Source organism: Mastigoproctus giganteus, chromosome 6 (assembly GCF_048544385.1).
Source record: "Mastigoproctus giganteus isolate SK-2022 chromosome 6, ASM4854438v1, whole genome shotgun sequence".
In the NCBI taxonomy this organism is placed as follows: Eukaryota; Metazoa; Arthropoda; class Arachnida; order Uropygi; family Thelyphonidae; genus Mastigoproctus; species Mastigoproctus giganteus.
Window position 1 is genome coordinate 153,129,387 of NC_143580.1, and position 13,563 is coordinate 153,142,949.

At 37.2% G+C, this 13,563-nt stretch overlaps 1 protein-coding gene across 1 annotated transcript in view; it reads left to right on the top strand.

Moving 5' to 3' along the window:
• Sym (symplekin scaffold protein) overlaps positions 1 to 13,563 on the top strand; it is a 662,620-nt gene that overhangs the window by 28,011 nt on the left and 621,046 nt on the right. The window contains exon 2 of the mRNA XM_090376545.1: positions 6,070 to 6,192. Coding sequence (XP_090232671.1) covers positions 6,070 to 6,192 — 123 coding nt within the window. The remainder of the gene's footprint in view (positions 1 to 6,069; positions 6,193 to 13,563) is intronic.

Sequence of the window (13,563 nt, forward strand, 5' to 3'; positions counted from 1 at the left end):
CAGTTTTAGTCAAGCTCCGTGGTTTATTTTGAATTTAGATAGTGATTTTGAAAGTTAATACTTAGTGTCCGTAGATCTTACCATTCGTAACTTGCTGCCCTTGTTATATGATATGGAATAGCGTAATGTAAATCCTGAACTTCATAGCATAACGTTTAATGTAAAACTAGATAGCGAAATACATAGCACTGTATTAGAAATCTGTTAGATTAATATAGTATTATCAATTACTCATTAAAATTTATTAATCTTATTAAATTTCATTGTTAATTAAATTATACTTAGGAATCATGACCTAGACTAGAGCAGTGAAGCAATGTGCACAAAATAACAGGAATGCTGTGGCTTGGGGGAGAACTGTAGGTGATGATTTTCCAATGCATCACAGTCTAAAAAAATATGTGAAATGTGAAATGTTTGCAGACCTCTCTAGAACAGGACATGATCTAGCCAATTAGGATTTCTTTGTGTGTGCTAGGTACAGAGACTGAAGAAATTAGATGCCAACTCAGCATTCTGGTGGGTGTCTATGAGAGTTTGAAGTGTAGGGTAGATGCCCTTGAAGGAATTAATACGAGGGCCCATCAGCTCTCAGTTGCCCAACTAAATGCCAGAGCTCACTCCTGTGCATCAGGCGACACAGCGGCGATCTCCAAGGAAGAATGCGCTGGCCCCACAGGAACTAGTTATTGTTGGTGACTATATTGTCAAGGAGACAGGGAATATATTATTCAAAAAGGATAGGTGGAACAGGACCAGGGTATATCTGCCAGGGGGCAAAAGTTGATGACACTGTATGGCAGATATCATCTTTTAAGGGCACAAAAGGTGATATAGTTGTACACATTAACACTAATGACCTTAAGGGTAAGAGATCTGCAGATTTACTTAACAATTACAGGTCAATGCTGAAAAAAAAAAAAGTCGTGAGTTAGGGTTAAATTTGAAAGCGTCTGCAATTTGGCCCAGACACAATAGGAGGGAGTATGTAATGAGAGCCTTGTCAATCAGTTTGGCCATGGAGAGATTATGCGGGGTAGAAATTTTTCAGCGTGGTCTGTGCTTGCTAACAGGAGAGATTCCTTTTACAGGGATGCGATATACTTATATAGAAAGGGTTCAAGAATATTTGCTGGTGCTATCGAGGCAGTTTTAGGTGGGTTGTAAAACTGCTAGCTTGGGGGAATTCAAAGAATAAAAGATTAACAGTACCCGCAGGGAAAGACAAAAGTGATTCTTGCACTGCTTCTATTGTAATGAGCAGCAGAATAGAGAGCAAGTTTCTGGGGTTTTCAAGAGCTGCTGGGAGTCATCATGGAACAATAAATACATGGGCTGTGTTATGGTAACTAAGAGTAACAACAGGTGCATCTATACTTGCATGTACACCAATGCTAGAAGTATAGTAAATAAATTTGATGAATTTGAAGTACTGATCAAGACATCAAAGGCAGATATTGTTGGAATATCAGAGACATGGAGTCACGCAGATATAAGCGATGTAGAATTGGAATTTGGGGAATACAGCATGTACAGAAAGGATAGATAGGGTAGGAAGGGAGAGAGGCATTATGCTGTTAGTTATGAAACACAAAATCTAAGGAAATGCATCCAGTTGACATGGGTGGACAGTGCAATGTTGAGTCAGTTTGTGATGTGACATAAACACTGGAAAAGGGAAAATGAGATCAGGAGTGTGTTATAGGCCTAATGACTCTGATGAGTACAACGAACAGTTGTGCAGAGAAAAAGAGTGGGCCAGTAAATCAGAATGTCTTGTAATGGGCGATTTTAACTTTTCAGATATTGACTGGAACTTGTGGGTTGGTCACTCGCATGCTAGCAAAACTTTTGTGGATTTATTATTATTATTGTTATTATTAGCCATATGGTGCAAGGAAGCCTGAAGCTTATGCTGCACCAGCCAAAAAAATTCCCAAGTCACAATGAGAGAGAGAGAGAGAGAGAGAGAGAGAGAGAGAGAGAGAGAGAGAGAGAGAGAGAGAGAGAGAGAGAGAGAGAAGTATAATGATATCCAGCTCAGGACCCTGGGTGTGTCAAGCCCATAAGAAGAAGAATCCCATCAGCATTGAGCATGCTCAAACCATTCAAGGCTTTATACACCTCAATGAGATCACCTTGCAGGTGCCTAGTCTCCAGCCATTGTAATTTACAAAAACTTAAAGCTTTCTTCGTAAGAGCAACCCTTTGTTCCATTCACTAATCTTGTTGCCCTTCTTTGCTCGTTCCAGCAGCTCTACATCCTTCTTAAAATTAGGAAGGGAGGAGGAGCAATTTGCCTCCAATGCCACACTGCTCCACAAATTGGAGCAGTGTGGCATTGGAGGCAAATTGCTGCGGATAAAGGGATGGTTGAGTGGGAGACTGCAGAGAGTGGTAATAAATGGACAGTGCTCTATGTATGCTAATGTTATTTGTGTATTTATCAATGATATCGATGAAGGTATATGAGGCTTAATGTCCAAGTGTGCAGTTGATACAAAGGTTGGCAGGGTTGTTAATGACAGTAAAGACAGTATGCTACTGCAATAGGATCTAGAAAAGTTAGGCAGATGAGCTGAGAAGTGGCAACTGAAGTTTAACATTGTCAAATGCAAAGTACTCCATATGGATAGCAGTAACCCAAGAGAAACGTACCAACTGTGTGGTACTACACTCAGGGAGGTGGAGATTGAAAAAGATCTGGGGTATTTGTGCAGTTAGATATGAAGTTCTCTGAACAGTGCAGATGGGCTGCCAGAGCAGGTCATGGAGTTTTGTCAATGATATATAGGAATTTTCCTAACAGAGACAAGGAGGTGATTGTCCTCTTGTATAAGGCATTGGTCAGGCTGCGTATAGGTCTGGGGGCCTCATTTTAGGAAGGATGTAGAGTTGTCAGAACGAGTACAGAAAAGGGCAACAAGATTGGTGAGAGGAACCAAGGGGTGCACTTACAAAGAAAGCCCAAGTCCTGCAAGTTGCAGCATCTGGAGACTAGGCACCTTCGAGGTGATCTGATTGAGGTGTATAAGGCCTTGAATGGTTTGAGCAGGCTCAATGCTGGCGGGATACTTCCACTTCCCCAGATTAAGTACCTTAGGGGGCATAGATTCAAATTGAGGAAAGTCAGTTGTAGAACAGATGTGCAGAAGTTTAGCCAGCAGGTAGTTAATTGCTGAAACAGACTTCTATGCGTTGTTGTGGAAGTTGATAGCTTAAATAAATTTAAGGCTGAACTAGACAAACATTTGGAGTGACTAGATGGGTGAAATAGGAAGGGTTTTTTTTTTGTCTGATGCTGTATAAGCTTACTTTCTTGCATCATATGCGTCAACTAATGCTAATGGGCTGAGAAGTGGCAATTGAGGTTTAACATTGAAAATGCCAAGGTACGACATTTGGGAAGCAGTATTTCCTAATTGGGTTTGTTATTCATGGATACTGCACTCAGGTAGTTGGGGGGGGGGGAAGAGAGAGAGAGAGCCCTAGGGGTAATTATACAGTTAGCCATGTTAGTTCTGTGAGCAGTGCAGACTGATTGCTAACATAACTCATGGCAGTTGTGCCAATGATATACAGGAATTTTTCCAGCAGGAACAAGGTTGTGATTGTATACGGCAATGGTTAGGCCACATCTTTAGTACTGCATACAGGTCTGGAAGTCTTATTTTAGGAAGAATGTGGATCTGCCCTAGAGAGAAGAGTCACAAGATTAATCAGGCACATAGAAGGGTACTACTCTTACCAAGAATGACTTCAGTTCTGAAAATTGTAGTACCTGGAAATTTAGGCACTTGCAAGGAGACCTGGTTGATTGTGTAACTATTTAAATGGATTGAATAAATTAAAATAGATGGCATCCTAACTCTTTCTTGGATGGCACACATAAGGGGATATAAATTTAAATTGGTTGTAGGATAGATGTGTGGAAATTTGATTTCAGCAATGAGTGATCAATTTTTGGAACAAACTTGTCTGGTATCATAGAAGTGGGTAGTTGGAATAAATTTAAAGGGGAATTAGATAAATTATTAGACTGAATGAATAGATGAGATGGGCAGTGCATTTTTAATTTTTTTTGCTGATTCTGTATAAATTTGCTGTTTTGCCACTTCTGTTATTAACTCCTGTGGTTTATTCTGGTGGTTTTTTTCAACATGTGCCGTATGCTTATTGGCCTGTAAATAAATATTTGTACAGTTATAATATGCTGTAAATCATATGAACTGGATTTTCATGATAACTGGCACATTGTGGCCTGAATGATTCATGTGTTAAAATTGCCAAGATCAGCGGCTAATATCATTAGTCTGAGATTTATTTATTTTTGTTTAAAATTTTGTGATTGCTGTACTCCATTTTTTTAAAATTTGCAGCAATGAATAATTTTATTATATATATATATATATATATATATATTTTTTTTTTTTTTTTTTTTTCTCTTATCCACGCAGTATATAAAAGAACTGATTGGGAAAAAAAAAAAAAAAAAAAAAAAGAATTTTGAACTATCACACTTTCTGCACCCTTTGAAACTTAAACTGAGTGATTGCTAGAGGCATTTTAAGCACCTGTGGTACTATTTAATCCTTTTTCATTTGAAAGCTACTGAAATTATTTTATTGTTACTAACTCTTTCCTAGTGCCTTTGAAAGGTATGAAGGTCTTCTTTGTTGGGTATTGCATTTTTTTTTTTTTTTTTTTTGGTAGGAAAATTTTAGAAATTGCTTCAGTACTTCAAATACTCAGAGTAGCCACTGGAGGCTTAAGGCCATCAACTGAATAACAAACGTGAGAGAGTAGGGCTGAGAATGGGTCTGTCCTACTCCCTCGTGTACTGATGGCCAATCACAGTGATAAAAGAGGGCATGTTTATGCATTATATTCAGGTCCTTTATTGTTATAAACATTCACTAAAGTATTCTCCCCATTCACTAAGGCAGCATTTCCAAAACTGGGGTCTGTTCCTCGGATCCCTCCTGGAACTGGTCAAATTATTCGTTCTGTGTATAGCAAATTGATGATAAATAAAGTTATTATTATATATTTTTGTAAAAATAAGAACAAAGTTGTTGTTTTAAACATAAAACTTTGAATTTTCTTTTCAGAAAACCGAGTGTTTATACATATGTACACACACAGAGAAACATATGCATATACACATTGGTGTTCAAAGAAAGTGCATCACCCCTTAAAATTGTAATTGTCGTCCGAATAACATAAGTATATGGCAATATTTCTTACAGATTGCATCAGATAAGATTGACATGGGCAGTGATGATGTAATATTGCATCAGCTGTTACTTTGAGCTATATAAGCATGCTCTGCAAGAGTTGCAGTCGTTCCTTGCTTGTGTCAGGACAGCGAGTTATGTGCAGTTGATGCCACGAAGAAAGAGTGCTATTGTTCCTTTATGTGAGGAAGGATGTTCTTCCCATCATATTGCCTATAGAGTGTCTTGTAATCAGTCGACAGTGAGTAGATTTCTTTCCAAACTCAAGAATACTGGTTCTGCTGATAGAAAAAAGGAACCAGATGCAAACACAGTCCTGTTTTGGCGCAGATCTCTACGCCAAAACAGGACTGTGTTTTGAAGCACTTATGCCTTAAAAACCATAAAGCTTCTTCGTCTGAGCTGAAAAGAGAATGGGAAGAACATACAGGAGTGGTAGTAAGTGCAGTAACAGTCAGAAAACGCCTCTTAAAAAATGGACTTGTAGCCCATCGTCCTAAGAAGAAGCCCCTCCTCACACAAAAAAATGAAAAACGCCTGATTAATTTGGTGTAAGGAGCATGTGAAATGGACCCCCACACACAGTGGAAGTTAGTTATTTTCTCAGATGAGAAGAAATTCAACCTGCATGGCTCTGATGTAATAAAAATGTGTATTTGTTACCTATACAAATTTTTAGTAGTGTCTTGTGTTCATATAGATTTGTGTCTGTTAATATAGATTTTTTGTATATCTGTGTGTGTGTGTTCAATAGATTTATGTGTATGTCTGTGTGTTCATATTGATTTGTGTGTGTGTTTATATATATATATATATATTTCCTTTTATTTAGGTTGTGGAGCTTATAAATCAAGCTGTTTTATCACATAAAGACACTTATAAAGTTCATAATTTGCGCCAGGTGCAAGAATTGATAATCCACAAAGAGCCTAATTTGCTGGATAATTTTTTAGATGTAAGTCATTTTATAGAATGATCAGTCAGATGATTATGGATTCTTAAATTTTAATAATTTAAAAAATATCTGTTTAAAATGTGATGAATACCATTAGTGGTGTGAAAAATTTAAACTGTTTATAAATAATACACAGTTGTAGATGACTTTTTATGTAATAACAGTTTAACAGTATATTAACAATTTAATGTTAAGTATGGTATATGAAAAGTATTTTGCATGCTTTTCCAGTAATACAAATGATTTCTTCATTGCCATGATCGTGTTACTTTTAGCAGTTTCAGTACTCTGCAGGTGTTTATTACACAAGTCCATTTGATAATTCCCTTGAGATAGCTCTCTGCTTTTGTGACCCCTCCTTCCTCTTCTGAAGATCAAGAACTTAATTTGTAACATAACTTAATTTTGTCTAATTTTTAATTTTATTTTGTGGGATTCATCAAGATTTTTATCTGCAGGCATAACCCATGGTTTTAGAATTACAGGACTAACAATTCAAATTGTTTTCTCTGCCTGAGAATAAATAGTCAGTCCTTGTATAACATGTGTTTACACTACACAAATTCGATCATACACAATTTATAAATAGGGGAATGATATCATATATAACACGAGCCGAATTCGCTTATGCACGATTCGCCTTTGTGTTTACAAGAAATGGCAGTCGGACCAGAATCACCCCAACACGATAGGGATGAAGAGAAGATTCTGAAAATGTATTTATGTTTTTTATATCAGTGAAGGGGAAATGCATTTCACCATAATAATGTAAAATTCCAGCTATCGGTATTATCGCAAATGCATTTAGATCGAGTTTACTACTAGTTTATAACAGATTCTACTAGCAGGAACGCAACTGGAAATTGTTTTTATTGTTTTATGGTAGTAACCCCCAGAAATGTGCTTTAGTAAAATGTGAGCTAGTGAGGTAGAATTGTCTCTGCCTTTACGGTGTTGTTTATTCAGTTGCTGCACTCGCACAGCTTTGTTTATGTGTATCAGTGTGCTTCCTCATTTTGTAATTGTGCTTTATTCCCTAAAAATGAGTAAAATACTTAAAAGGTGTGAAAAGGAAGCGTCCTGGTGAAGACACTTCAGAGAGAAAAAGAAAAGCAATATTGATAAACAGAGGCGGACTGGGTAAAAAATTCTTACCCAGGAAAATTTGTAGTGGCCTCATACTAGCATTTATGGCCAAAATCACACTGGCCTCCGACCCACCGTGGTTTCCCTGGTAAGGCTTATGGCCAGTCCGCCTCTGTCGATAGAGAAAAAATATGAAATTGTGAAACGCTTTGAGTGAAATGAAAGACCATGTGATATTGCACGTGCTACAGGCCTAAATGAGGCAACGCCGAGAATTACAACGAATGCAGAGAAAATATAAACAACTTTTATAGCAGGAACAACTCAAAGTGTAATTAAAATCCATTAGATTAAGACACAAAGAATTGGAAGAGATGGAACGGCTGTCATCTTTTTGGATAGAAAATCAAACAAAAAACAAGTTTGCTTACGATAGAAGCAAAAGCATTAGCAAATATTTTATTACATAATAGTTGTAATAAAGTACTTACGTATTTTATTACGATAATTTATTGTGTTTGGTAATGTTTTGATTACAAATGTGTGTTCAACCATGTGTGGTCGGCACCTAATGCTATTTTTCCCATAGGGCCCCTGTTGTTTATATTGCACGATTTTGCATTGCACGAGAGTTTCTAGGAACACAACTATCGTGCTATACGAGGACTGACTGTAATAATAAAACCTATTTAATTTTGTATGCTAATTTCAAAAATTCAGCATATTTTTAAAATAAATTTTTTAATTTTTTTTATGACACAATCGCTTATAAAAATTTAACGTAATTGTGAACAGTCATTTGATGTGTGTTTTCTAAGACTAGGGAAAATCGGTAAAGCAGTAGTTTCTATTTTTATTTTTAAGGATAAATATCTAAATGTTTGTATAATTATAGGAAAGTTTTTTACATAGAACAATGCTTGGCTGAAGACTGTTGCAAACAAAGTAAATAGTGGTCTTCAAAATTATATTACCCAGCAGATACCATTTTTTAACATAATTTTCCATACATACACCTATGAGCCAAAACATGACTAGCGAGTCATTATGCAAATCGAAGCAACTGCAGGTGAACTACGGCACATGTGCGAGTCGGGACATGGTATAAAAAATACCTGATACTCAGCTCTGTTAATCAGTGTTACTCTTGTTCAGATGGGTAAGGCAGCGGACTTAAGTGAGTTTGACAAATTACAAATTGTAATGGCCAGATGACTGGGTCAGAGCACATCCAAAACGGCACGGCTGGTTGGATTCTCACGGTCAGCCCTGGTTACCGAAAGTGGTCCGAGGAGGGAAAACCCATGAACCGCCAGCGAGGTGTTGGACGACCATGGCTCATCGATGCTCGAGGTAAGCGAAGGCTCTCCCAGATGGTACATGACAACAGAAGGGTGACTGTGGCGCAACTCGCAGTTAATTGGAATGCTGGTGACGAAAGTAATGTGTCACAACACACAGTTCATTGAACCCTGCTGAAAATGGGGCTGCGTAGTCGCAGGCCGCTCTGAGTGCCCATTCTAACCATGGTTCACCGGCTACAGCACCTATGATGGGCACGCGAGCATCAAAACTGTACCTTGAGTGATTAGAAGAAAGTTGTCTGGTCCAACGAATTTTGTTTCCTGTTGCACCATGTGGATGGCTGGGTACATGTGCGTTGTTTACCTGGAGAAGTGATGGCATCTGGATGCACCATGGGATGAAAACAAGCCCGTGGCGGCGGCGTCATGCTTTGGGCGATGTTCTGCTGGGATACCCTGGGGTCCAGTCATCCATGTGCCGGGCACTCTCTGATGTCTACCACCTACCTAAACATTGTTGCTGACCAGGTACACCCTTTAATGGCAACTGTCTTTCAGCAAGATAATGTGCAATATCGCACCGCCTGGATTGTTTGAGACTGGTTTGCAGAACATGAGGAAGACTTCCAGGTCAATATGTGTTATTGCCCTGGTCTCCAAATTCCCCAGACATGAATCCCGTGGAGCATCTGTGGTTTGTGTTGGAACAGCAACTTCGATCTGTGGTGGCTCAGCCATGGACCTTACAGGAGTTTAAAGATCTGCTGGTTATGTGTTGGTATGAGATACCACAAGGCACATTTAGAAATCTTGTAGCGTCCATGCCTTGCCGGGTACGAGCTGTTTTGGCTGCACGTGGAGGACCAACATAATATTAGGTAGGTGGTCGTAATGTTTTGCCTCATCAGTGTATGTTATGTTAAAAAAAAATGGCATCTGCTGAGTAATACGTAAGGTGTTTCATAACATGTGGGCTGTACTTCAGGATCAATTCAGGACTTGAAAACAGTGATGGCAGTATTTTTTATTTTAAGAAATGGCTATGGAGTTTTCAGTGGTAAACTAATGAAAATAACAAACATATACTTTGAATAAATGTTTTACAAGGCTTTTATCTATTTGTTCTTATTTTTTATCTCTCTCACACACACACACACACACACACACACACACACACACACACACACACACACACACACACACACACACACAGTTGTCTGAATGGTAACAGTACTTTATTTTTAGTTTTGATAATATCAGATTGAATCTCTATCATGTTTTCTTGTTGCTGATTTCTTAATCATCTAATTTGCTTATGATTAATAATAGGTTAATAACATAATTGATTATTTAAATTATGATTATAAATTATGCCCTTCATTAGTACATATATGTCTAACCCATGATAGGATATACGTGTTATACCAAAATCATATTGCATACAGGATGCTGTTGTTATTTACCTACCCACGTACAGTGGAGTGGCTTCAAAATGCTAGTCCTGCATTGCACAATAAATTGCAACATGTTGAGGTATACTTTTTTTTGTATACCTTGCAACACTGGATAGAGTAGTGATGGTGATATGTACCTTGACCACCAGTTGTTTCTATTAAAAAAGAAGGGTGGATTAAGGTTAGGAGATCAGTGGTTTCTAGGTATTGATTGCCTGTTATTATATCTGTTCTCTAGAATGTGCTGGTGTTATGTCATACTTGAACCAGAGACATACTGATTGAAGAACAGGGTTGGGTATATACTAGTTCTCAGTTCTCTGGGCAGCCTAGTTGGCATGACACATTGCCACCCATTTGGAGAAGTCTGATTTGTTTCCTATGGTTTGATCAGTTTGAAGTATGACAAGACAGCAGCCAGCACAATTATCTGTCTTGAACTTGTCTTATTGAAATATTTGAATTTGATATCGAAATTGGACTAGTTGTTGTTGCCATTTAGAATTTACAATTTCTGAATTTAAATTTGCCAATGAAATTTCTTTTCTCAATGAGAAAATTGCTCCCTATATTTGGTTTAGTCTAAAAACATTATCGGTGATTCTGAAATGAACATAAACAGATTTTATTAAAAAAATATAATAACCACACAATTGTAATTGTGAGAATACTTTATGCAAACTGCTCTCATACAGCTGTTGTGTTTGTTTCTTTCTTTCTTCAAATAAAATTTGTTTAGTAATAGTAATAGCCATATAGTGCAAGGAAGCTACAGGCTTTTGCTGCACTATCAAAAAAAACAAACCTCCCCCCCCCAAATTATTTGCTTTCCTCCTCACATATCCAGTTTACCTCTGAATTTATTCAAACTGTCAGCCTTAACTACTTGCAAAGGCAACCTGTTCCAGCAATGAATGACTCTGGTTAAAGAAAAATTTCTATAATCTTTCCCAAACCACTTCACCTGTAATTTAAATTCATTCCCCCAAGTTCTGGGACTCTGTAACAGTAAAAATTCTGCCTTCATTGATTTTACTAAGGGAGGCTATACGTGCTCAGTTAAAATGTGCAGTTTAACTGTAAAAAAAACCTGAGTGAAAAACTAAACTGAGCATTCTCCTATACACGGCACAAGTTTCACATCAGTTTTTTCATTTCGTTCAGTGCTTTTGTGAGTTTGTGGTTGCCATGAGTGTGTTCCTGATTGTTTTGAGTCATTCACTTTTTTTTAATTCCTTGCGAAAAGTTCAGCACAAGGAATTAATTTTTTTCACTACACTTTCTCTCTTTGCTTCTTGCTGTATAACTCTTAATTTGTCTGAGTGTATCATACACCAGTGATTTTTTTTTCACTCGGTTACTGTAAAAAACATGTTCCCCATCCCACAGTACCGGTAAACTTCTGTAGCACTCAATAAAATTCAGAACGCCTCCTTTTTCTTTGTAGACACCATGATGAAAGCTGGGTGTGAACTGAGCAAACTGTGTATTTCCCTGATATAACTGCACATTTAACTGTGTGAATCATGACTTGTTTGCTCAGTTCTATGAACTGTGCTATTCCCTGCGTAAAATGCATGTTTCAGTTTTTCTTTCAGTTAAACTACGCATTTCAACTGAGCCTGTACAAGGGCCTTAACTCTCTTCTCAGAGCCTTATAAACCTCAATCAGGTCACCTCCGAGGTTCCTGGTTGCTAAACTCTGTAGCCCACATATACAGAATCTTTCCTCCTTTGGTTGCCCTTTTGCCGATCTCACCATGCGAGTTGCCTGTCTTTGGACCCTTTCAAGAAGCTCATTGTCTTTTTTCAGATGAGGTCTCCATACTTGAACACAGTATTCCAAATGTGGTCTTACAATTACCTCATATAGTGGGACTGTGACCTGCATATCTCTACAGGATAATGCTCGATAAATCATCAATAGAACATGTTGGGCTTTCCTGGCTAACTGTTTACATTGCTCAGAAAACTTCATATCTGCCTGTATTATAACTTTCAGATCCTTTTCTTCCTCTGCTATTTTTAATTATCCCACCAAGTATGTACTTTATTTTGAGATTGCTATTCCCCAAGTGTAAGACCTTGCATTTTGCTGCATTAAAACATAGCTGCCACTTTTCTGAAGGAGCACTGCTCGGTACTGATCGTTGACTACCCTACCAATCTTATGTTGTTGCACTTGTTTCTTAAGTGACTCAAATTCTTATAATGCACCAAGTTCTAATTTGAGATCAGTGTACTCCTTACATTGTGTGCGAAGAAAAGAATCATTAGAAATTAAACCTTAGAATAAATGCCGCAGGCTATACGAATGACGAACTTATGACTCGTGCTGGAATGCCTGCAGGCATTTCCATCTGGGTCACGCTAACCTTGGACATTGTATTGTAAGTGGATCTTGTAGCAAACATTATTAAGGTAAAATTTGAACTTTGGAAAGATTACAAAATTAAAATTTTGAATATTATTACAAAATTAAATTACCTTACAGAATTGAAACTGTTGATAAAACTTTAATCACTGGAGAAATTAAATTTAAGCTATTGGACGAAGGTTGCAAAGTTCCTGCTGAAATATTGGCGGGAACTAAGGCTATCTGAATATTAAACTGTAGCTTTTCAGATATTAGAAAATTTAAATTTACAATGTATTACAGAAATTAAACTGTTATCAAAACTTTAATCACTAGTGAAGTTAAATTTAAGCTACCGAACAAGAAGTTACGAACTTCTTGTCAAAATATCAATGACAAAGCCCTTCTGAATATTAAGCTATAGCTTTATAAATACTTAACTAAATACAAAAATAAACTAACCTATGTGACTATATAAATTGAAACTATATATTAACTATAGATTAGTGTACTAAATAAAAAAACCCTCAAAATTACTCCAAAACTAATCTGTTATGAAGTTTGAAAATGCATTGCTACTGTATACAATCAAGTGCATCAATGTGCTATATGTTTGCACTGGTTCACATTGCAAGTTTGTTTCAGGGAGTTTTTAGACTAAATCAAGGATGAGAAGCAACTTTTTATGGAAAAAAAAAGCAGCTGATTACACAAAATTTAAATTTAACAAGTTAGTTAATGTCTGCAGTGCACTACATTTCAGGTGATTTAGCAAATAGTAATAATTCATGATTTATAACAAAATAAGTCTACCCATCACCATGAATATTTGTTACAAAGATTTCTAAAATATTCTAAGTAAGCATTGAAATTTTGAAATGAATCAGAGCTCCTGTTTAGTAATAGTAATAGCCATATAGTGCAAGGAATTTGTATTGGGAAATTGGGGAGGAAATGAGTGAAATTAGAATTGAACTTGGACCTATTCCAGGGATCAACAGATTACAAGGTGTGAAAATAAAATTTCTGGTGCTGACTGGTGCTGTCGTGGTCACGTTCAATGAACTTGAAAATAAAAGTAAGTTGTATGTTCAAGCCCGTCACCACCAAATACGGAGGATGCAGAAAGGTCAGGGAATGACCACCGCATATCCCGGAGCAATATGGCCTT